Source organism: Puma concolor, chromosome C2 (assembly GCF_028749965.1).
Source record: "Puma concolor isolate L17-30 chromosome C2, mPumCon1.1.hap2, whole genome shotgun sequence".
Taxonomy (NCBI): Eukaryota; Metazoa; Chordata; class Mammalia; order Carnivora; family Felidae; genus Puma; species Puma concolor.
The window spans coordinates 118,346,452-118,372,401 of NC_141675.1; the positions used below are offsets into that span (position 1 = coordinate 118,346,452).

The following is a 25,950-nucleotide window of genomic DNA, read 5'->3' on the forward strand; positions in this document are numbered from 1 at the left end:
TTTGTTTTAAACCTGTTCAGGATGCACTTTCATGATATTTTATAACGTTCTGGTTTCTAATGTTCTCAGAGAGCCATTTCTCTTTGGAGTCCCAGAGGGAAGGCTGCCCGTGGACGAGTCCTGCCTTAGGCAGAAGAGGCTGACTCCTGTGCCCTTGCGGTGTTTAGTCATGGAGGAGAGCGTGGCCCCTGCAGGAGGCCTGCGGTGGGTCCTGGCAGGTGCAGCAGAGGAAGGCTGTCTGCAGCTGCTGACTTGGTGGCAGGGACATCCGAGCAGGCACTCCCAAGACCGCCCCACAGGTGAAAACACGTGTATCCATCGCAGGAGAATTAGCAGAGGTTTTGAAGTATATATAGATTAGTGTTTTGGGGGATGGCAGCTCGCCATCGAGTTAGAAGAATTACTGCGTTTCAGCGTGAGCTGATAATTTCTAAGAACACTAGATTCTCAACACCTTCCAGAAGGTACAGCTGGTTACGGTAAGTGGCGCTTCCAATCAGCTGACAAAAGGTGTGCCATAAAATAGCATAACTATTTGATACAGTAACTATTATTTAACTTAAACTGTTTTTTATAATTTGTGTTTATCTTTTAATGTTTCTATTAGGTATGGATTGTGGGCATAATAAAAATGTTACCGTACCAAAACCAATGTGCTTTTAGATTGCAGACAAAATATTTAGACAGGAAATACACATGCCAGGAACAGTCAAAAGAGATTACTGGGTTTCTCTTCGGTACTGTGCTGACCATTGTCAGACCCTCCCTGGATGATTTTTTCTAAAAGGAGTTCATCTTTGATTGTCTTTCTAGGCTATTTTACAACTGTGAATTTAAGTTGCAGGAAACTGAGTGATGTATACAATTTTTCCCATTACAATTAAAATAAAACGTTCACTAGAGATAGAACTGGTTTATGTACAGTAGAAAAGATGACTCCAATCATTACATTTATTGTCCTATAGGATATTAATCAGTCTGGGACAAATTAATAAATTTAGTATTCCTGATTGCCTGTAATATATACGCACACAAATATGTATTTATATATGCATATTTATCTGTTCTTCAAATTTTCCTTTAAACAAGTTTAATCTAAAAAACAAATAAACCAGTTTAATCTTTTTTAGAATATAATAAACAGAAATAAATATATAATAGTCTCCTCATTAATTAATACACTAAATAAAATCCTTAGCTTGAAGGTGAACTTGTGTTCACTCCATATTAGTACCATGGCCATGATATTTATTAGCTTTTTGAAAATCATATTTTAGCAGAGGGTTTTTCTAATATGAAGCAAATGCATTTGAAGAAAAGAGAAATGCTACTGGGAAAATGTTTGCCAATTTTAGACCAGTCTATGCCAAATTTGGTGTCAGACACACAAGATTATCCAAATTGCTTGTGAATGTGAATGAGGTGATAAATCAGGTTTTAGAAAATCCTTAATCTCCAAGTGATACAAGATTGAATATGTTAAGGATTAAAACAATATTAAAATCCTCATGGATCAGCAAGTTTCTTTTGCTAGTTCACTGAATCATGCAATGAACCTGGAACATCTGGATGAACAGGTACTGGGAGTATGTTACCATATTAAATGGCGTTCCTCAAAGCAATTTATGGCCAACAGAAGACCAGTAGCATTCCAGGCCTTAGAATATGTTTGATTTGTAAAAAAGAAAAAAAAAAAAACCCCCACACAGATGCACACCCACACTACAGACCCAACGCTATATAAATGGCTAAATATTTCAAGCAGTACACTTTCAATGTGTCTAAATGTCAACATATTATCTAAATTTAGATAGGGAGAAAAAGAGTGAATTATCAGACAACTTTGCAACAGCCCTCCCCCCTACACCCTATACTGAAATAATACATACAGTCCGGGCTAGTTTCAAATTCAAACTTGCGACTGTTGGTCCCATAGCCAGCTGCAGTTCGGGCTCGGATTTGGAATACGTAAGTAGTGTCAGGCTTGAGGCTACTGATGGTAACATTCGTGCCTCTTGCCCTCAGAATGGTATAACTTGTCTCTTGCTCCTGCTTTGAGGTAAGAAAAATCATGTTACAATCAAATCTTCATAAGGCTATTGGATGGTAAAAAGGTGAGCCACCCAAAACCAGTTCTTTCAGATTTTAACATAGGACATATAAAAGAGGTGACAATTATTTCACTCTCTGAATACAATAGAGGCATTTTGAAGCTAACAATATATACAGAATTTCCTAATTTGGATAAAATGATTTGCGCCTTGCACATAAAGCAGGAAAAGTTAGTTTTCATTCTTACTGGTTAGTGAACATGCAAGTGATATGCTTTCTTCACAGCCAAGCCTGAATGAAAGCTTCAATCCAATTTCAAAAATAAACTTACAAAGAGGAACATATCCTTTTGAATTAAACCTAATAGGGATGCCCTACTGATTCTCAGAAAGATATCAATTATAAAATATTAAACTTTAAAAAGGCCCAGGTTTTACATATGGCACTACATTAAATTTCTCAGCATCACTTATATGTGCACTGTATTTAATCTAAGTCACTGTGGTTTAGCAGAGACAAATATCTTCAGATCAAAGCCTAGAGACATTTCCCCAAAGGATCTTCTCCAGGAGACTTACATTGTATGTTAGGAAATTCACAGTGCAAAGTAACAGTAAAGTCTTTGTGTCAAGCCTTGTGTACAAAACTCGGATTTTCAGAGAATTGTGTTTTTCCCCTAAGGCACATTAACATATACTGAGCACTTTATGGGTAACCTGATTTTGAACAATGGTGGAATGCCCTGCACCTGTGCCGGGGCCCGGAGTGGATATCCTCAACCAAAATAACAGAATTTACCGGAAAAAAAGTTGTACATTACACACATTTTTTAGTTAATGATGCTGGTTATGTATTGAATCACATTTGAGTTGGTATATTAAATAATAAAGAGGATCAAATATATTTATTTTACAGAAAGAATTAATTCATTTTTTAAAAAATTGAGCATATGCCTGGAACTTGAATCTGTTCATCATCATTAGTGAAGTAAACAGTCAAGAAAACAAGACCTTAAAAAAAAAAAAAGAAAAAGTAAAAGAAAGCTAGACCTTACAGAATTTAAATCTAGTGAAACATTCAAAACATTTCTAAGCATCATTATACGTATGTATATGCATATGTATATGTGTGTATATATACATATATATGTATATGTATATGTGTATATACATGTGTCCGTATATGTGTATATGTATTTGAGAATAATTTTTAAATTTATGATTTAAGATAAAAGATATTTAAGATAAAAGTAAGTATTTATATAAATGTATATATTAAAGATAATATTGCAAGTAAGTTTGCATCAAATTTTTAAATGTTTAAGGATTAAAAAGTAGATTCAGCCATTTTTTCCTGCACTGGTTAATATTGTTTTAATATAAGGATGTGCATTGTGCTTTGTTGGTAGAATCTGACAATTTCAGAATTTTGTGTATGTTTGTCAAGATATGAACATAGATTAACTGTATTTTTGAATTAGCTCTAAATGTCTAAAGGTTGGGTGTTTTCTGGTTTTGCTATCTAATCTGAACTGAGGCATATCATTAATTTTTTTTTTTATTTTGTTGCATTGTCTATAAGACATGGATTCTTATGTTTGCCCAATCTATCTTGTCACACTTTTAAAAACAGAAGATCACGATCAGATGAGTATTTCACAGTGTCACAGTGGAGCACCAAAAGCTAGGATGTAAGTTATTTATACTATGACTTTAGCACAGTGAAGTTTATTGGGCCTCTTGTTTTCTTTTAATGAGAGAGACATTCCTTTCCCTGCATGTGGCAGTATGGAAAAAAATGGCATCATACTTGTTTGTGAAATACATTACCCTCAATAAAGAGAATAACTACACAATGTAGATAAATGTTTATAAATTACTTTTTTTTGCACAACTGTTTATACCACTAATTTCTCTAATGATCCATACTCAGGTAGAGCAAGGCTTGTAATACAGGGAAACATACTAACGGAGGAGTCATGGCTGCCTGGAATCAAAACAGATACCTGTTTATTAGCAGTGAGCTTGTGAGAAATTCAAATAATGCCATGGACTCTGTTTTCTTATTTGTGGATGAACCTATTTGCCCACTTTCGTAGGATTATCAGACAGCTCAAAATTAAATAATGTATGCAGAATTGTTCTATGAAGTGCTCTACGAATGCACAATTTGTTTTTAATTCACCTTGAAATACTTTGTAAACTGCACACAAATATGTTTCGTTCACATTGGTAGCTATAAAGCCACCCACCTCTGATAAGATTTGAATACATCTTGCTTTCAAACCTCACCATAATTTATAACCAAAGAAAAATAAGTGCCATTTAGAGTGACGAAATACTATATCCTAAATTCTACTTATAAATAATCGGGTACCTATTTTTATAATTGTATTACTGAATCACAATTTTAGGATGTGGACCAAACTCATCCATCTATGCCCACCTTCTAAATTACCTTGTACGACATCAAGAAAGCTTTTCATTGTCAGTTCAATTATACAATGGTTTTGTTATTAGTTCAATGTTCAACAGTTCAGTATCTGTACTGAATGAAATTCATGTGAATGTGAAGGTCAGGAAACGATGCCTAGGCAATAAACTAAGGAACAGTCCATCAAGAGATGAAGGAATCACTGTGAAATAGCTGATAGAACAGGGGTCTCTCAATGTAGAAGGAAAAATGTCATTTCCGATGCCATAACTAGATGGCTTCAGTTTGGTACTGACATCTTTGCTGTGGCTTATTGCTATAGAATGGGGGATATTTGGCACAGTGATTTCAAAACCCCACTCTACTTATAAATCAAAGGTATCAGAGGACCCAAGTTCCAAACAGAGCTCTACCATTTCTTAGCAATGCCATTGCTTTCTTTGCAAGTGCACAGCTCATAAGAAGGTAACCTCTTTCCCTACACAGCCCAACCCTTTAACGTCATCTCCCCACCTTTTCATAGTATTTGACCTCGTAGTCCAATATGATCCCATTAGGGTGTTCAGGCTCCTGCCAGGATAAAGAGATGCTGTTTCTGGATGTTCGATCCTTCTTAATCGTCATGACAGGCGATGGAGCTGTAAAGAAAATGGGAGGGGATGGGGGAGAACACAAATCAATCCAATTGGGAAGGGCGGTAAGGAAGAGCAGAACGAGAAGCGAGCAAGCAAATGCAAGCTATCATTCCTCTAATCTTTGGCAAGAAAGCACTATCTCCATTTCAAAGGCTCTGGAGTATTAATCTGGCCCCATATCAAGCCTCAGCAGCTGGATTATAGCCTTGGTACATACAGGCCTATGGAAAATGAGCTGAGATTTTCAGCTGCTGGTGGACTAGTGGCAAGTGAGCAGATGTTTTCAATCTGCTACTATAATGTAAGCAATGAAATATATTTGATATATTAAAAAAAGAACAAAAAATCAGGGCTACCTATTTGTTATAATGTTGCAAAGTTATTAATGCCAGATTCTTCAGCTCATTGATAACATTTTCATATGCAACTCTTTAAGAGGACTGGAATCCATTACGCACCAGGAGTCCCTTGGTATCTATAGATAATAATAATATTTACTGTATTGTAAAATACACAGGGTTTAGAACATATTATAGTAGGTCTTGACTTCTAACCAAATCTCTCATGAATAAAAATATCAGGAAAGAACAATCTTCTGCTGTTACATTTTTATTTCTTAAAATATATATATTTAATAAAAATACCAAAGAACTGAATACACTTTGTGTCACAAATCTTGGGACATATTTTGAGGTGTCTTATTGGGTGTTGACTCTGTATTTGTTATGTTTTGCTATGCATTATCTAAAGTACAGAATATGAATAAAAATCATCTGTTTGGATCAGATATCATACGGTTACCTTCATTTCTAATGGAAGATTAAATATATTTTAAGTGATATCCTCCTTAAGTCCTTCCATTAAAAAAAATGCGTACTATCCCTCAGTGCACTTCTGGTTTCAGATCTCAACCTTGGTACACTCACCAACTGAAATATCTCACTGTGGGGTTCAGCAGCATTCTGCCCTAATAGAATGCGGCAAAAGAAATTGCAAACATGAAACAATACAAAAATCAAGAATTATCAAGTACATTAACTGTTGAATTGTTTTCACTGCTAAAGGACCTATTTTCTTACAGATTTTTCTCAATCAAGAAGCATTAGAACGCTGTGTATTTGTATTCCCCAAAATAGCCAGCATTGGAAGATTCCTATTTGTGGATTTGATGTTTCTGTCATTGTCCCATGCTGACGTTTGCATCTAACCTCTTAAATTGTTCCTGTCTGTAAATGCCTTTCATTTGTATTCCTTACTTAAAATAGAGCTTTTGCTAAGCTTGCCTCGTGACACTGTATTAGAAAGGGTAAATCTAAATGAAAAATCCGCTTCAATAAATTCCCCATCCTCCTATTTCTATTATTTGTAAGATCTTCTGAACTCTTTTGTAATTAAAGCTTCATTCATTTAATGGCCTGGGAATGATAATTTAATCTTTTGCCAAGGAAAAATGTAGCTGTTGCTTTTCTGATGGGAAAGTAAATATATTTTCTTATCCATATTTTGTTCCCATTAGCAATTAACATCCTTTCATGTAACTTAACATCATTTACCTTTCATATTCAATTTTTGTCTATTCAATATTATTGTTTTATTTCTTGGATTGGCCTCACAGCACACTCACCCCTCCAACCTGTACTGGTTTGCTGCTCTTGAATTGATTCTTAGCAAAGGATAATTTATTTTGGTTATATTTCATTAAAATTTTATAAATGTATTCAATGTTTCTAAATACATCATTCAGTTATAAATAAACAAAAATGTTAATTTTTGAGAATTATTTTCTTTTACTTTAACCTTTATATTTAAAAAAAAAACAAAACAACAATTCATTAATTGTTAATAGAAAAGTTGTAGCCCTAATGTCCTGGGAAATAAATATTGTTTTGTACAAAATGAAGAAATTCCACTAATTTTCGTGCTGAAATAAATCCATTAATGGAATAACTTTTAATATATACTTACAGAGCATTTCAAAGATTCTTGATGTTGGAACACTTTCTTAGTAAACCCATGGAGACCCTACATTCATTCATTCCATATCACCATGAAACTGGTTTATTTTTCCTAACAATTAAAATACAGTTTTCAGAGAAGTTTTGAAAATTACCATGTATGGCATCTCTCCTTAAAAAAACAAAAATAAAACAACAACACAAAACAAAAACAAAACAAAAACAAAAAATGAGAGAGAAAATAATTCATTTCAAAGAACAATCGTGAGGAAGGCTGTATTAACTTTTTAATGAAAGCTTTGCAGGCTGCTTGGGATCTGCCCAACGTTTACTGCTTCTGCACTGAGTAAGACTTTATAACTGCTGAAATTCTTCAAAGATCTTTGAGCAAGCTGCAGGGCCCTGTTCGACTGTAATAAATAGTCTTTTGTAATTCCACACTTACTTAAGTAGAGGCAATTGCTCGGAGCTTGTGCCTTCTCTAAGTTAAATGAACCTCTTCTGATTGCTGCTTTTAGGCCCCTGTTAAGTCATTTGTTCTGCTCTTTTAGTGCACGCCTCTTGTGTTGGCTACATTTCAGCAGTGTCAGCCCTGTGCACCAGCTGGGATCCTGTCACATTTAGGTAATGCTCATCAATATTTTAATATTCATAAATAATTAACAGAAATTGTTTTTCTCTCTCCTAATAAATAATTTTAAGACATAATAAAACATACTGCAGGAAGAGATGAATTCCGTGGGCATTACACTGTATCAGTGCTCTTTAAAAGATTTTCTAGAACACTCCGAATTCATGTCTTGAAGTATAATTTATCCACACTTCCTTAAGTGCTCACAGAATTTGTAATATTAATGAGAAACAGTGATATGGATTACAGCTCTTTAAGTTAGTTTCCAGGTATTAAAGGGTGATTTGTTCAAAGTGCTAGTTTCCAAAATCCATACAAATCCTTTAAATTTATTATTATATTTTGTATTTAAGAGAACACGGTATTGCATATATATCATAAAATAGATTTGATTTTTTGGTCTTCATTTCCTTTTTTTTTTTTTTAACTTTGATTTGAAAGAATGGCAGGTAATAGTTACATGGAATGAAAAAAAAAATCTAGGGGAGCCTGGGTGACTCAATCCATTGTCTTACTCTTGATTTCAGCTCAGGACATGATCTCACAGTTCCTGAGATTGAGCTCCACATCAGGTTCTGTGCTGACAGCACAGAGCCTGCTAGAAATTCTCTCTCTCCCTCTTTCTCTGCCCTTTGCCCACTGGTGCACATTTGAGAGTTTACGCTCTCTCCCTTTCTCTCTCAAAATAAATAAATTAATTAAATATATATATATATCCTAAAACTAGAAAAATGCTCTCACCTAGAGTGAGAAGTTACATAGGAGAAGGAGACACAGCTTTTTCCCAGAAAAATGTGGGTCCTATAGGGGCGCCTGGGTGGCGCAGTCAGTTAAGCGTCCGACTTCAGCCAGGTCACGATCTCGCGGTCCGTGAGTTCGAGCCCCGCGTCGGGCTCTGGGCTGATGGCTCAGAGCCTGGAGCCTGTTTCCGATTCTGTGTCTCCCTCTCTCTCTGCCCCTCGCCCGTTCATGCTCTGTCTCTCTCTGTCCCAAAAATAAATAAACGTTGAAAAAAACAAATTAAAAAAAAATGTGGGTCCTATAAGCTAAAACAGCAATTACTGGTCAACACCCCAATAGCCCAAGATTAAGAGTTTTAATCTGGTGCCTCTTTTATATATATTAAATGACACATTACTAAAATGACTATCTTATTAAGAGAAAGAAGTTGATGACAAAATAGGCTGCTATGAAACTGGTCCAGGCTTTTATGCAGATTAGTAAATGCAGAGTTATACAGGAAAAAAAATATGAAAAAGGGGTAACAAGAAAAATTAAAACAGTAAGAAGAAAATAATTTTTAGTAAGTTAATGACCCTCTTTCAAATAATGTCTTGGTGTATAAAATACATTTTGGTTATATTGGTATTTGAGAGGGAACAATTATTTGATCTTCGCTTTTGCTGTTCTGGGTATAGCCGGATATACATGTCCTCTGGAAGATGAAGAATGGAGACATGATACACTTATAAAGTGAAATGTATTATATTTTAACTGAAATGTTTCCTAAAAGAATACACATACAAGAAAAAAGGGTTGGGAGGGAAAGAGAGGCTCAGGAATCACACAGTTAATCATCTTCCACGAAGCCTTCCTATACACACCACTGAAAAATTATGACCCTTCAAGGTACTACAAAAATTCTGTGGTGTCACAGCTGACTTGCTCAAGGCTCTTTCAATTAATTCTTCTTTAAAAATCTTCTTTGGTTGGGGCATCTGGGTGGCTCAGTCAGTCAAGGGTCTGACTTCGCTTAGGTCATGATCTCGCGGTTCGTGGGTTTGAGCCCCGTGTCGGGCTGTGTGCTGACAGCTTGGAGCCTGGAGCCTGCTTCGGATTCTGTGTCTCCCTCTCTCTCTCTGCCCCTCCCCCCTTGCGCTCATGCTCTGTCTCTCTCTCTCTCAAAAATAAATAAACATTGAAAAAAAAATTAAAAATTTTCTTTGGTCATTACATAGACCTATACCGATATTTTCACTTTATGTTATCTTGTAATATGTGTTTTGTAAAATCTGCTATCAAATGGTTTCAATTTCTATTCTGGGGAGACATCACTTCCTGGGAACCAAGGATTGAATGTACACTGGGTGTTTACTTGCCTAGTTCCAGACCACTGCAATTGGTAGCCTCTTGAATCAGAAACATGTAATGGGTAGTCCAGAGGACAGTGACATAAGAGAAGTATAACCCTCAAAGTTGATAATTGAACCCCAGTTATTTATTTATAAAGGAAAGGCAATATTTTCTCTCATTGCCAGTGTAACCTGAGCCACTGACTGCATCTAATGAAATAATCAAAAAAACAAATTTCAATGAAGAAGCAGAAAATGTGGGCTAAAGAGGTTTCCAGGTAAAGAGATTGGCTTAGAGATGGGGCTTGTATGGTTTACAATTTGTATTTGAATTACACATGGTATACTTACACGCCAAATCTACTGACAGACATGGAAGAGATTCATTATTTTAGCTGTGGTATATTCAAGCTACGTTTACTATTATTCTACAGCTAAAATATGACCCATCCTTAGAATCAGGAAGTCAAAACTTCAAAATTCAACTCCTAAAGGATCTGGTTTGGTGTGTTTGTTTTTATTGGGACTTTCCTCCTTCTGGGTTTGGGAATTTCTAATGAACCTCTGAGGTATCTGTGGTTTAGAGATTGGACCAGTTAAAGTAATAACAAAGAGGGCTCAGTATTTCTTTTCTAAGTGAGCCAAAGCTTTTTAAAATTATCTCCATGGGAAAATATTATGCAGTAAATGGTTGAAAGATTTTTACTTTGAATCAGACATGCCTTTCAAAGCATTACTCCCTTACATTTTTGTACCATTCATTACAATGCCCACTTAAGAACATTTCCTTCTTGGTTTTTAGGAAGTGAACCCTTCTATTAAATCCAGAAACACTCTTGGGCTTGAATTAGCATAATCATTCATAGTTTAATGTTCTCCATCTCACCACCCCAATCCTGATTTCCTCAACCTGTTGCTGTCCGGAATTTCCTGTTTGGGTCTCAGGACTCACTATCTTTACAGACTAACCAGTTTGAATTTCAGAGTTAAACTTCTTTATATATTCTCCCTCACCAACAACCCTGCAAGCCAACAGCTTCAAAATCTGAAAGCTGACGGCTTTTCTTTATTCAATTCTACTTTTCTATCCCTGTTTCAGTTCAAACTCTTGTCGTTTTTCACCTGCATTGGATTCTATAGTTTTCATCTCAATTTTTCCAGAAATGCAACTTTCTCACCTTTTGATGACTTATCATTTTATAAAGTAAGTGAAACATTAACCCTGCCCTCTTTCAAAATTTCATAATTTCAAATCAGTCTTTTCTAAGCTTATTAACTAAATATAAGAAATGAAATAAAGGCCTAAGAATCTAGTTTTAAGAAGTTTGTATTAGAAAACTCTTAAGATCTCACATTCGGGAAATTCCGAACTACAATGAGAAATATCAATTGAAATTCATTACATAATTATTTAAGATTCTTCGTAAGATGGCAACACCCATACCAGCTTTATTATTATTGCTCTCCTTTCAGACTAAAACTCTGAAGATGATTCCTTCGGTCATCTGTCCACAGTGTGCTGCTACATTAGCTGTCTGGAACACTCAATCTTTTCCTTTTCCATGTGAAAACGCTCTTTTATTTATAATCCTTAGAAATCCATGGCTAATAGAATTCTCCCATGAAGCCCTTCCTGAGTCCCTTAGGCGATATTAAGCAGCTTCTTCCTCTGTTCTGATGTACAGAATAGTTGTTCATTCTCTTATTGTTCAGCCTACTGCATTAGGTTGTAATTGCATAATTTGCTTACCAATATGTCTTCGCACTACATTATAAGCCCCTCAGCGTCTTCAGTGCCTAATGTCATGACAACCTTGTATAAAACTAGCTATGCAGTTTGGTTAGTTTTGCAGTAAACTATACAATATATTTTGTGGTTATTTCCTTTCAAAGATAAATTCCATTTAGCTCTTGATGTTAAAATAATAAAATTCAAACCAAAATAAAAACCATAATATGTTTAGCAGAGATACCCTTATCTATAAAATTATGTCATTAATTGTCTATAGTAAAGAGAAAAGTAATTTCTTCGGTTTAAATTCTGACATCATCTACTAGGGATAGCATCAGAATCCATCGGTTAAGGGCTCAGTCCCACAAGATTGTCACCCATTTAGATACCAATTGCAAGTAGTAGGTTCCCAGATTACGCAAAATTTCGTTTTGACTTGGCTACAAATCAAAGGTTCCCATGACCTCCTCCTCCCTTTGATTTATTTGCTAAAACAGCTCACAGCCCTCAGGAAAATACTTACGTTTATCAATCCATTAAATAATATAAAGAGATATCCAAGACAAGGTCAGGGAGGGTCCCAAGCACAGGAACTTCTCTCCTGGTGGGGTTCGGGTGTGTCACCTCCCGGTACATGGATGCGCTTATAGACCTGGAAGCTCTCCACACCCCATACTATTGGGATTTTTACAGAGGCTTCGTCATGTAGGCATGATCAAGCTTAACTCCATGTTCAGCCCTTCTCCCTTCTCAAGAGCAAGGGTGGCAGGGCTGAAGATTCCAAGTTTCTAATCATGGCTTGGTCTTTCCACTGACCAGTCCTCATCCAGGAGCCATCCAGAAAACTCACCCAGAGTCACCTCATTAGAACAACAGACACACTTCTGACCCGGGAAATTACAAGAGATTCAGGAGTCCTGTGTCGGCAACTGATGTCAAAGACCAAGTACTAGAACAAAAAATGCTCCTATTGCTCTATCACTTAGAAAACTACAAGAGTTTGGGGAACCTGGGTGGCTCAGTTGGTTGAGTGTCTGACTCTTTGTTTTGGCTCAGGTCATGATCTCACTGTTCATGAGATTGAGCCCCATATCTGATTCTGTGCTAACAGTGGGGAACCTGCTTGGGATTCTCTCTCTCTCTCCCTCTCTCTCTCTTCCCCTCCCCTGTTTGTAGTCTCTCTCTCTCTCTCTCTCTCTCTCTCTCTCTCTCTCTCTCAAAATAAAGAAATATTACATTTATTTTTTAATTTTTTTTTTTTTAACATTTATTTATTTTTGGGACAGAGAGAGACAGAGCATGAACGGGGGAGGGGCAGAGAGAGAGGGAGACACAGAATTGGAAACAGGCTCCAGGCTCTGAGCCATCAGCCCAGAGCCCGACGCGGGGCTCGAACTCACGGACCGCGAGATCGTGACCTGGCTGAAGTCGGACACTTAACCGACTGCGCCACCCAGGCGCCCCAGAAATATTACATTTAAAAAAAGAGAAAATTACAAGAGTTTTAGGAGCTCTGTGCCAGGAACTGGGGACAGAGACTAATATATATTTTCCGTTATCTCACATATGTAATACGGCTTCGAAAATATATGGAAGGTAAACCACGGGTTCCTAAAAATAATGTTGCAATATGAAAGAGGTTAATATTGATAAGTAGCTATTTTAAAAACTCTTATTGTTCACTTGGAGTTGACTAACGTCTAAAATAAAGAATCATGTAGGTAGGAAATAACAGAAATTAGAGCAAATAAAAGTTTTTTCTTAACTATTTGTCTTTGAAAAGTGCAGCATACTAGCAAACGTATGATAAAAATACTGAGATTCCTGAAGAGGTTCTATATATCTACAACATCATTACATTTTAGACAAAAATAAAATATGTTCCTTAGATTTGCTGAGATGTTCTACAATATTCTTTTCTCTTTAGGTCTTTTGGAGGGCCATGCATACTTTCAAAGTTTCTACAGTTTCAGATTCTAGTGAGCTCTACCCAAAGACATCATGCTTTGATATACAAGGCAATGATATTGATAGTTGGTTCTTCATCTAAACATTTGTGTGTGTGTATATGTGCGTGTATTTGTATGTGTGCATTTTAACCTAATGTTCTTTCTTACACAGATGATATAGTGTTCCTGGAAGGTCTAGTTGTGTTTCACTCTTTATGTGAGACAAATGAAATTCACCTAAATCTGGGGTGTTCTTCTTTTTCTTCATAAATTACATGAAACATAAAGTACTTTCAAAATCCTAGACAGGCATTTGGCTATGCACACATTATTTTGAAATACACAATGTTCTTTATTTCTGAAAATATTTGCTTTACAATTTTAGCTATTTTCCTAGGCCTAAACTTAGAAAAATGTATTCCAGAGATAATATAAGTAATCTACATGGAAAGGATAGAATCTTCCCTCCCAGACAGCCAAAAGTTGTTTGAGGAATTCCTCATTTCATATCTCAATATCTTAAAGTTTCTCAATATCTTAAAATTTCCAGAAGCTATATCTTGACTTTGTGAGTCTTAATATCTAAATCCTGATTATTTGTTAAAAGTTGTCCTTTAGGTGTTTTCCTAGTTATATATTTAGAAAAGTTGCTTTGATGGGATTTTAATATCCCAAGTTCCCAACCAATGTAGATTACTTTCAACAATATCCCCTGCATGTTGTCCTAATTGAGTGGTATCCACAAAATAAAGAGAATAGAGTACAAGCTTCAAAATTCAAGTCAGTACTCAAAGTAAATAACTAACTATGAACTCTTGGGCAAAATCAGATAATATCTCATACAACTTTTTAGTTCAGACAAGGCCATTTTAGTATAGACTGATTAGAGCAAATAGACTGGCTAATGGAAATATGGTGGTGGGAAAAGGATTATGGTGCTTAGATTATAACTAAGCTAACCACATTGTGAGTTTTTGCTTGTTTGTTTCTTTTAAAGGGCTGCTGAGGTAATAGGTCTGTTCTGACTCACAGTCACTCAGGGGTACAGCTGCTACATTGCAGCACAGGACAGATGGAACTGCTCTGGACCTTGGTGGCACCCTCTGTCGAGCCTGTGACACAGAGTTTGCTGCTTTCTAATTTACTGCAGGAGTGGAGAGGTACAACTTAAATACACTGTGAGTACAGGAGGGGACTGACATTTATGCTGGTTCCACTTTACACATAATGGTAAGAAATATAATCAAAAAGATTACCCTCTTGAGCTATTTGGTTTATGTGCTCAATCAAGACAGAAATGGGGAGAAAAATTTATGTTATATAATTTTCATATATCATATAGTTTTATAGTTTATAGTTTTATATTTATTTATAGTTTTTATATTTATTTATAATTTTATATTTATCATCATAATACACAAAACATATACTAGAGTTATAGTAAACAAGACAAAATATATACTGGCCTTAAATAAATTAAACTTTTTTGTTGGCAAACTAACTGTAGACAGAAAAGTCACTGATAGAAATACACTATATTTTGAGTGAGGTAGATATCTTTGTCAAAAGTCATTGAATTTTACACTTATAATTAATATGATTCGCTATATATAAATGTTGCTTCAATTTAAAAAGAGGCAAAAATAGAATTTTTTACTCAGATCTTACGATGTCACTGTATTAACCATCTCTTCTTATTTTCTGTGTTCCTGATGCTCTGGCATCTGAAGCCTTGCTGACTGGGATAGACTGCCTCTCCCAAGGCCAGCCAATTCCTAGGAATAGCAAAGACTGACCAAGGAGGGTGTTTTTCATATGCAAACTAATAAATCCAGAGCCTTCTCTATCTAGATGTATACCCCAGGAGGCAATATGTCTCTGCCATAATCATCCCACGGCCAGGTACCAGACAGCTAGGGAGTCCCTATACCTCAAAGTCCACTGAAATTGTTCAAACTAGCCAATTCTGGGTCTACTTATCTTGCCTTGCCTTTCCCACAGAAACCACAATAAAGGCTCTTGCCCATGCTTTCCGCCTGCTCCTTCCGCCTCCTGACCGACCCAGCCATTTGTCTGTGTGACCCTCTATGGTGTGGCATTCTCCCCCTCCCCTGAGAAGTGTGAGGAACAAACTATCTACTTCATAACAATCATCTCCTACCTGATCTGTCGGTCTCACTATACCTGAATAATAATAAACACGAGATTTTCAGAAAATTATAGTAGTGGAATATTGTCCAGAAGTTATTTGAAGCAAGTAAAAGACCTCTTCTTGACAGCACTATGAGCTATCTAAGGAAATACCTGGCATGCACACTGTCTTCTTGTAATTTTGTTTTTGTGTCACTCCAACAAATCCAGAGATTTCCATGATGCACTGTCTTTGATGTCCAACCAACTAAGGTTTAAAACCAGCCTACAGTAGTTCTAATAGTACAGAGTTTTAACATTTTATGCTATTTAAGGAAGAGATCCTTCTGTACTTAGAGGCTTGCTATCTGCTGGGCTCCTGTGTCTCTGCTCATCAGCTCCATGGTTTTAGCCACATCACATAGTTAGACACTAGACACTAAATCATAATCTAATGCTCTTACCTGGACCTACTCCTACGTGGCATACTTGAGGCCCAAGGTAAACCCTTTTGTTCTGTTTACTGGATCCCTCATTTATACAAGTAAGAAAAGAAAAGAAAAAGGAGAACATGATCCCTAGTTGTGTCAGTCCAGAATTCTTCAAGGGTTCACTTTTAAACCCTTGTTGTGTAGGGTCAGTTGGGGTCTCTGTCACAAGTAATAAATAGCTAACTTTAATTGAGGCACCAATATTTGAAACACACACACACACACACACACACACACACACACGCATGCATTCATGAATTTGTTGAATTCAAGCGTGGCCCTATAATAACTTACTTTCACTTACAAACATTCTTGGGTGAATGAGAAATTGGTTTACTCCTGAAAGAATGACAACTGTCCTTATAAGTATCACATGCATGAGTGAGCAACCATTATTTCTCACTGTTGTATGAATCATGAATTTTTATAGTGCATTATCCCTCCATAAATGTACACCATAGAAGTATATGTTATATCTAGATATTATCCATTCTGTGTGTGGAAGCAGAAAAAAATGTTGAGAAACTCTGCTTGGTGTATGGCTTATGAAGGCCGGGCCCCTATGGCTTGTATATGTCCAGCGATTCTACCCTGAGTGCAGCAGAGACTAACTGAAGCAGGGAGGGAAGTCCTCTTTAGGAATCATGGAGGTTGATCTCTTCCTTTAGGGAGGTAAAAGCCCAAACCTCCCATACCAGAAAATCTGCAAAGGCTGGTCCAACATTCAAAATCAGATTTTCAAAATTAATTCAGACCTGTCCAATTTACTTACATACAGAAATACTCATTGGATTGAAAAAAAAAAGGGGGGAGGGACCAAGGGAGTATTCCAGGAAGGAAGATTTTTGGTGAGTAACTATATAGAATATTTGATTACCATAAAATCATCTTCCTGAGCAGCCCTACTATTTTTTTAATGTTTATTTTTGAGAGAGAGGAAGAGAGTGCAGGTGGAGAGGGGCAGAGAGAGATCTGAAGCAGAGGATCTGAAGTAGGCTCTGGGCTGACAGCAGAGAGCCAGATGAGGGGTTCCATCTCACCAACCATGAGATCATGACCTGAACCAAAGTTGGATGCTTGCTTAAATGACTAAGCTACCCAGGTGCCCCTGAGCAGACCTACTTCTATATTACCTTGATGCTAGTGACTTATTTATGATATATTTATACTGTTAAAGAAAAAATAGTCTTTATTTGTTAATTTGAAAGAAATCACCTGAAAATTTTTAAGTAAAATAGGAAAGAGTCAAATGCATTTGGCAATTACATGAATCCTCATATGCACTCCACATCTCTTCAAATTATGCATCTCAAACCCATTATCTAATTTCAATTAAAATTTAACAAATTAAGTAGTAAAAAAGAGGCTGTGTTTATTAATTTTTTGTAGTCTAGCTGTCTGAAGGATGCAGGTGGGAAGTATGCTAATTCGGGTACGTTTGCATATTTATACAAACAAAATCCACACCAGCAGAGACTTACAGATTTCTAAAAGCAATCATGCCTGAAAAATTTCTATTTGGCTGTAACATTTGCATTGTTCATGCTTGCATTTAGTAATACTTCCCAAACTCTTTTTGTCGCAAATTCCCTTTCTCTACCTCATATCACTTGATTAAGAAATGCAAACATTTAATTGCAATAAATAACATTTTATTCCCCACAAACAGATTCTAAAAAAAATATAAGCAGAAAACAAAGGGGAAATTGCAGAGGCAGACTACCTGCTGCTTAATTTCCACGATGCCTGTGGTTTGACCTCTTTAGCTCCAGGAACAAGATTAATTTATCTAAAGAATTTTTGTCAAATACCTTTTGAGCTAGCATGAGTTTTGGAAGAATTCTAATTCTCAAGTCCATCCAAATAAGGAAAATGCATCAATACATATTTTTGCAATTATGTAAACTCCATATGAATGACCTTAGAATTTTAAGGACTACAGCAAATTAATTTTCACATGCAACATAAAAATTGTAGTTTACTTGAAAAAAAGGAGATTTAAGTTGTTCCATTTTTGGATTGCATAAATAAAGCTAAAAAGAAAATTATGTGGATACCAAAATAGTAATACTTGTTGAGTATTTGGCTTTCGTTTTAATGTGTGTAGTTAGTTTCCTGCATTTCCAATTCCCAATAGCTAAGAGACAATTGTCTTTAGTCTACACAGAGCAAGGTTCTTAGAGCTGTGTAAACTTCAGTTTGCACAGGAAGATGGTATATTTTACCTAAAGTGTGGAAAAATTCTAAACATTCATTCCCAAGCTTGTGAACTAAACTCAAGACACTTTGTGTTGTTTTATTTGTGAAAAACTAAATTCAACATAAAGACTCTTAAATTAGAATTTCTATTAAAAAAAAAGCTTCAAAGGCAGTGATAATTTCATCATTTACTTATTGGGGGTTAAAAGTATCTTAAAACTGATGTATAGCAATGGTTGCATCAGTCAGAAGAGTTTCTAAATATTATTGAATTGTACACTTGAATTGAACAAATTTCATGAGACATAAAACACACTCCAATAAAGTTACATATATATAAAAGAATAGGTATATATATATATATATATATATATATATGTGTATATATATATATGTACATATATACATATATATGAATAATAGTAGTATACATCATTACTGATATTGAGAAGTGGTTACACTAATTGTATGGCTTTGAATAATTTTAAACATTTTTCTACTGTGTTCCAAATATTATTTTTTTCTAATTATCAGGCTTGTTTGTTGCAAAAAAAAAAAAAGGACACATCTGTGTGAAACCATTATATAGGCATTATTACTTGTTACAGACTTGGTCTGTCAGATTCCTTCTGGAATTGAAAAACAATAAGCCAAGAATCATTACTATTCACATTGCTCAGTCTGTGGTTTAACTTTAGAAACATGCTTTTCAAGTTAAATTTCCTTCAAAATGCACCTAGCTAGAAAAAAATAAGGGAAAAATGCTAGAGGCAAAGCAAACTTGAGGTTTGGGATGTCTGGCAGTCCATTCTCCAAACACAACTGGGTTTTTCTATCCCAGTTACAATCTAGGGGGCTCACAGTTGGTTTTCATACATGCATTTATGGATCTATGTATCTATCTTACTTTCCTGGATGGTTAACGTGTGGTACTTTCATTTTTTTTGTTAACCTTGGGAATAAATGACTGTCAATTTGATTTGAGGCTATAATGGTTTGGTTTAATACTCTGAAAGGGGATCCTGAAACAAGAGTTCTGTAAGACCAGATATTGGGTCCTACACAATGTATAAAATTTGCAAATGAGTACATGTGGAATGAATATTCCACTACGTTTGTGTTCCATGCTAAGCATCCAAATGCATAGCCAATTACACATAATCAATATAATGCCTGTGTTCTTCTCATTTATGAATTAGAAAAAAAATGTATACAAACACATTGGCAAGTTTTTTTTGGTAATTCACCATGAGCTTCTGGTGAAATGGTGGATCATGAAATCAGACCAGACCAGAAAAAAATCAACCCAAAGAAAACAAGCTTGAACAACAGCAAACCTATGTCTTTGTTCTAAAACCTGTATCAATTAAGCTTTGTAATAAGAGATGTGACTACAAAAACTACAGACGCAAAAGGCAAATTTAGAGAAAAATTTTCCAACACATTCCATGAAGTCAGCAGGGTTTCACAAGAAAACAATCAAGCGATTGTAGGAAGAAAACATGCAACCAAAGAATTTATTCAGTTAACATCTATAATTCAACAAAATAACATATGTTCAAAGTCACTTTTTGAAGATAAATTAAAAGGTCCTTATGGACTACAAATGCTAACTACCAATGTTCATTTAAGGAAAAGGCAAGTAATATTGATGACTAACTATCCCAAGAGTGCCAGTTGTAAAACCAGCTTCTGAATACTTACTGTTGACTTTGCTGGTATCTTTGAAACCTTAAATCAACACATGTTTAATCCAAATATAGGTGGAAGATACGTAATATAGAGGAAACTGTTTATATTTTTAATTATCAAAATGAATATAAAATTATAAAAAACAATGATGTCCAAATATTTTATGAGATTGAACACAAATTCTTTAAACTACATGAATCATCAGAAATCCAATGCCAGTGAAAAATTATAGACCCATAGTTGATATTTACAAAAAGAACACTGATGAAATATAAAATCTGAATGCAATAATCTTTTTTTAAATTTTTTTTTAATATTTATTTACTTTTGAGGGACAGAGAGAGACAGAGCACAAGCGGGGGGCGGAGGGGCAGAGATAGAGAGGGAGACACAGAATCCAAAGAAGGTCCCAGGCTCTGAGCTGTCAGCATAGAGCTCGATGCAGGACTTGAACCCACAAACCGTGAGATCATGACCTGAGCTGATATTGGACACTTAACCAACTGAGCCACCTAGGCACCCCATTGAACGCTATAATCTTAAAAGTTCTACACAGAAACACATATTTATATGTATGCACTATGTAATATATTTAAAATATACAACATATCAACTATCACAAATATATATGTACCATTTATATAGGTATCTTATCTGCAGTTTTGCTTTCCATGGTTTCAGTTACCTGTGGTCACCCATAGTCCAGTGACAGATGATCCTCTTGACTTATCATTAGAACGTCAGTAATACCCTAATGCTATGTCACAACACCTATGTCATTTACCTCACTTCCTCTCATGACATAGGCATTTTATCATCTCACATCATCATCATAAGAAGGGTGAGTACAGGAGCTCCTGGGTGTCTCAGTCAGTAGGTCATGATTTCCTGGTTTGCAAGTTTGAGCCCCATGTCAGGCTCTGAGCTGACAGCATGGAGCCTGCTTGGGATTTTCTCTATCTGCCCCAGCCTTGATATCAATCTCTCTCTCTTTCAAAATAAATAAACTTAAAAACAAACAAAAAGAGTGGGGAGTATAGTACAAAAAGGAATTTTGAGGGAAAGAAAGATAGGAAAAGACACATTCACATATTTTTTATTATGTTATAATTGTTCAATTTTATTTTTAGTTATTGTTAATCTCTTACTGTGCCTAATAATAAATTAAACTTTAGCACAGGTATGTATGCATTGGAAAAAATAGTATTATAGGGTTTGTTATTGTCTGTGGCTTCAGGCATCCCCTGGGGGTTTGGAATGTATCTCCCACAGATAAAGGGGCATTATTGTATACATTTACATGTGTATCCACATATATATGTATACCATGTATATATACATATACATTTATATGTATATGTGGATATACATGTATATCATGTATATATACATTTCCTATGTAATGCTCAATTGCTGATCAATTTTTTATGTTAAACTCACACATTCTTTTATTTAATTTTAAAAGCTATTTTAAAAAATGAGAATTATTTTTTCTGATTCCACAAAAAGGAAACCTTGAATTAAAAATATTAAGAAACAAGGGGCACCTAGGTGGCTCAGTCAGTTAAGCGTCTGACTTTGGTTCAGGTCATGAGCTTGTGGTTCGTGACTTCAAGCCCCGCATTAGGCTCTGTGCTGACAGCTCAGACATTAGGAATTTTTAGCTTGCTTCAGATTCTGTGTCTCCCTCTCTCTCTGCCCCTCCTCCATTCATGCTCTTTCTCTCTCTCTAAAATAAATAAACAACAACAAAAAACTATTAAGAAACTCAGCTAAAACAACAGTTAGCAAATGGTGGTACTCCCCTTATTTTCACATACTTCTCTAATTTGAATCCCTCCATTCATACCTACCAATATCCTTTGCAATATAAATAATGAGATAATTTCTGTTTCTATTTTACAGAAGAGAAAAAAATGGTCATTTTTTTAAAGAAAAACAGTTAATAACTACCATTAACCCCATATTCTTCTTTCCTACTACTCTGAATAAGACTAAAGAAGTATTGTAGTTCTCTGGAAAGACACTTAAGACAATATAATTTGTATTTCATTTAATAAAGCAATAATCCTAACTAGTCTTAAAGCTCTCCTTATTATTGTTCTGAGGCACTTTCTAAATTAATAATGTAAAGAATATCTCTTTAAATGTTCCCTTTTGTGTATCTTTAATTCCTTAGTAAAAAATATCAAAGTAAATACAATAAAATTATTTGTTTCCCAAAGAATTTGTGTATCTGTTACATGCCAGGCACTGTGGAAGGTACAATGGTTTAAACAATGTAAAAAGCAGATGGAGCCTGCCTTTATAGAGATTGAAAACACTCTCATCACTAGAGTTGGATTTCTTTACAAATTACTGATACCCCATGTTCCCTTAAATGCATATGGAACTTATTTACCTCAGTTAAACACTAACTGGTTTGAAGTACTCCAACCCATCCAGGATACCTAATGTGTATTTTGTTGGTGTCCGAATAATATCCCTTTGGAATTTACAAACGTAGGGTAACTTTTCTATTTCAAGCTGCCAGCACTTACTCTACTTGGGAGGGCTTCCTCTGAGCATCAAAGTCAGTTCTGCCAAACACTTCAGGCTGGAAGTTTTAAGAATTAGTACTCCTTCAATTACATCTCATCCTTGGAACAGCTTTCAGTCAAGGACTGACAGGGAGTTAATGTGTAAATACCCAAGCTTTCTCTTCATTTGGAAGGGATAACTCTAAAGCAAATGTGCTACACCAGCTCTTAAGGCTCAGCAGCAGACTTAATTTCTAGTTTCCTAAAGGGTAACCTGACCAATACCTCACCTTCTGGTGGTTTCCTTCATTCCCTGTTTCATTTTAATACTCCCCTGTGTCTCCTGGGATAATCTCCCCAATAAAAAAACTTGAATTCAAATTCTATCTCAACATCTACTGGAAAAATACAAACTAAGACACCTTGAGTCTATGAAGATTATCTGGGATACTGATGACAGCCAAGTCTGTCTAGAGCTCTATATAGATTTTCAAGACACTTAAGCAATTTATGTCTGCTCTAGTTAATAGCCAACTCTGTCATTAGGAATTTTTAGTCTCCACTGGGTCTGAGCTTAGGAAAACCAAACACAAAAAACATAGCAAGTTTACAATTACACAGAGCTAACGCGCACATGCATATATTCCTACTACAGCATTATGAATGTCTCCAACTCACTCTTGATGTTGTAAATTGTAATACAGATGATAATATTAGGAATTGAGTAACATGACTAGGGTTGTTATAGTGGGATGAGACTGTTTGTGATACTATATGGAAAATTTGTGGCATCACTTGTGTTCAGTGAGGTCTCTCTTTCTGTCTACTCTAAGTAGGGGTGACTCTTCTGACACAAATGGTTACTTTTTAATAATTTTTATCTGGTTCTCCTATGCTCAGAATGAAGCATCCTCAGGTTAGAGAAGCAGAGGTGTTTCATTACTTGGCCATTCTTGGGGATTCCCAAGCAAATACCAAAATGTATCATGACAATGGGCCCTCAACAAGAAGCAGACATCCCAATGCATACCAGACCCATAGAATTTTTTTTAAGTGGAAAACAGAGAACAGAGTTCCACTGATCTGTTGAAACTTGCCTTCCTATTCTCTGATGACGTTGCTGGAATATGTCATACTTTTCTGTTATTTTCAACTATTACTACCCAATATATCCCAGTATAACATGGCAATTTTCTGGGTTTGAGAGATAATGGTTGGTACTTTTATTCCTTCTTCCTCTCTTTTGGTCTTGTGGTGCTGTGAAGAGGTTATGCATAAATGAAAAAGCTCACACTTACTGTGCACCCAACTGCACTGTATTTGTTGAGTTCCACTGTTTTTTTGGCTGATATCTGCTTTTAGAATTGTGTGCTGGCTATCTGTAGCTACTCATGACCTTTTTCAGAAGATTTTGTAGGTCTCCATACTGTGTGGGCCCATTTTGAGCCATTTAAAACATCTCCAAAATATATTTGGCCCCAGATTTTAAATATTTCTTTTTAATGTGGTATACTTGCTGCATTTTTGTACTATTTTGTGATCTTAGTTGCCAATTCCCAAGCAATAAAAAAAATAACTACACATTTTAGCTTTTAGGTTGGAAACTCATTTTTAACAGATTCTTCTATTGTCTTAACCTCTTGATATTTATTATATATAGTACTATATATAGTATCTATGTCATAATAATTGGACCAAATGACTCCATCTTATCTTAGAGTAAAACTCTTGTACCTAGGATGAATAAAGCCGTGTAATTACACCTTCATCATACTACAGCTCTCAAAGTTTTACAGAGTGAAATTTAATTCTATTTTGGGGTAACATGTTATAGAAGCTCACAAATAAAAGGCTGGAATTGGATTGAAAGTGAGCTAAAATAGATCTCTGAATAAATCCTTCTTGTCAATTCACATGGTGAGTGAAAATTAGAGTCCGGTAGGAATCAGAAAAGAAGGTAGATAAGCAAGTCGCTTCTGGGAGAGATTCCTTCATAGCAAGGTGATGACATCTTGGTATCCTACTGTCTAACAGACTTCACCGAAAGAGACACCTGTCATGTAGGAATTGAAATGAGTGGGCTTACCCAGAGATCTTCTGTTTCTTGCTTCCTCCATTCCCACATTGCCATTTCATAACAATTACTCCCAAAGTATTGTTTTATGAGGGAAGGCAGATGTTAGAAAGAGATGTGAAATACATATAGGCTTATGTAGATAGCCTACATGAAATGAGGAAGAAACTATATGCTTGTAGTAAGTTTTTATCTTGCCTAAGAATCAGTTTAAAAAATAGTTTTGAAGAAGTTATAAATGAACAATACAATTTCTTTAAAAGCAAACATCAAAGGAGATGAGAAAAAAGCCCAATTTATGTCTTAGAAGGTCAATATTTACATAGTACTCGTCTGTAAGTCTTTATTCTTGCAAAGATTTGAAATTAATAAAAATTCATTTCAAGAAAAAAATATGAATATTATACAGCATGGATTCTACTTGTGCCAATCTAATCAAATTAGAAAGATACAAGAATAAAACAAGACAAACAGGTAAAACAAAACAGGAACCGACTCATAAATACAGAGAACATACTGATACTTGCCAGAGAGGAGGGGGGTGGGGAGATGGGTGAAAAGGTAAGGGGGATTAAGAGTTACAAACTTATAGTTAGAAAATAAATAAGACGCGGGGACACAGAACACAGCACAGGGAATACAGTCAATAATATTAATATAATAATAATAACTTTGTGTGGTGACAGATGGTAACTAGACTTACCAAAGTGAGTATTTCATAATGTACATAAATGTCAATCACTACGTTGTACACCTGAAACTAATATAACATTGTATGTTAACTATACTTCAATGCAAAAAAAAAAGAATTGAAACCACCTTGATGGAGAAAAAGGACTACAAAAACAAAGTGATAAAATATTTGGGAGGACCACATATTTTCTTAATCAAGATACATCTGTTTGATCAAATCACTTTTTTCATGCAGCAGTTCTATACAGATACACCCTGCGTTCTTTTTGTGGTTTAAACTGATTTTCTGAATACTTCCCTTTAAAATATATTGCCAGTGCAAAGTGAGATAACATACCTTTTGGTAAGAGTCAGATGTTAAGTTTTTCTATTTGTTTTATTTATGATTTAAGGTAACTGTCTCATTCATCAAGAATAATGCAAACCACAGTCTTCAGGAGACAGAGACTAAGCCGTTCAAATGAATGACTATAAAGTGAATAGCTTGTGTGCCAAAGGATGATTCATTTGATTTAAAACACATTTGTAGAACACATTTTGGAACTGCGCACACTTGCTAATTTTTTCTTTCATGATTTCCCTTCTCTTTCGTAGGTTGGCAATCAGACCCAACATTTAGACGGTGCCAGCTTTGAAGAAGTGGCTAGGAGCATACCTAGAAATGGCACATTGGCCAATGAAGCAGCTTTTTGC

General features: G+C 35.5%; 1 protein-coding gene across 3 annotated transcripts in view; it reads right to left on the bottom strand.

Moving 5' to 3' along the window:
• Nucleotides 1–25,950, bottom strand: part of EPHA3 (EPH receptor A3) — a 360,579-nt gene that overhangs the window by 76,474 nt on the left and 258,155 nt on the right. For 2 of the 3 annotated variants that reach the window (XM_025913295.2, XM_086675679.1), the window contains exons 6-7: nucleotides 4,999–5,123; nucleotides 1,890–2,052 (exon numbers count right to left, since the gene is read on the bottom strand). In XM_025913295.2, the coding sequence (XP_025769080.1) occupies nucleotides 1,890–2,052; nucleotides 4,999–5,123 (288 nt within the window). The remainder of the gene's footprint in view (nucleotides 1–1,889; nucleotides 2,053–4,998; nucleotides 5,124–25,950) is intronic. The other variant, XM_086675678.1, reaches the window with a different exon arrangement.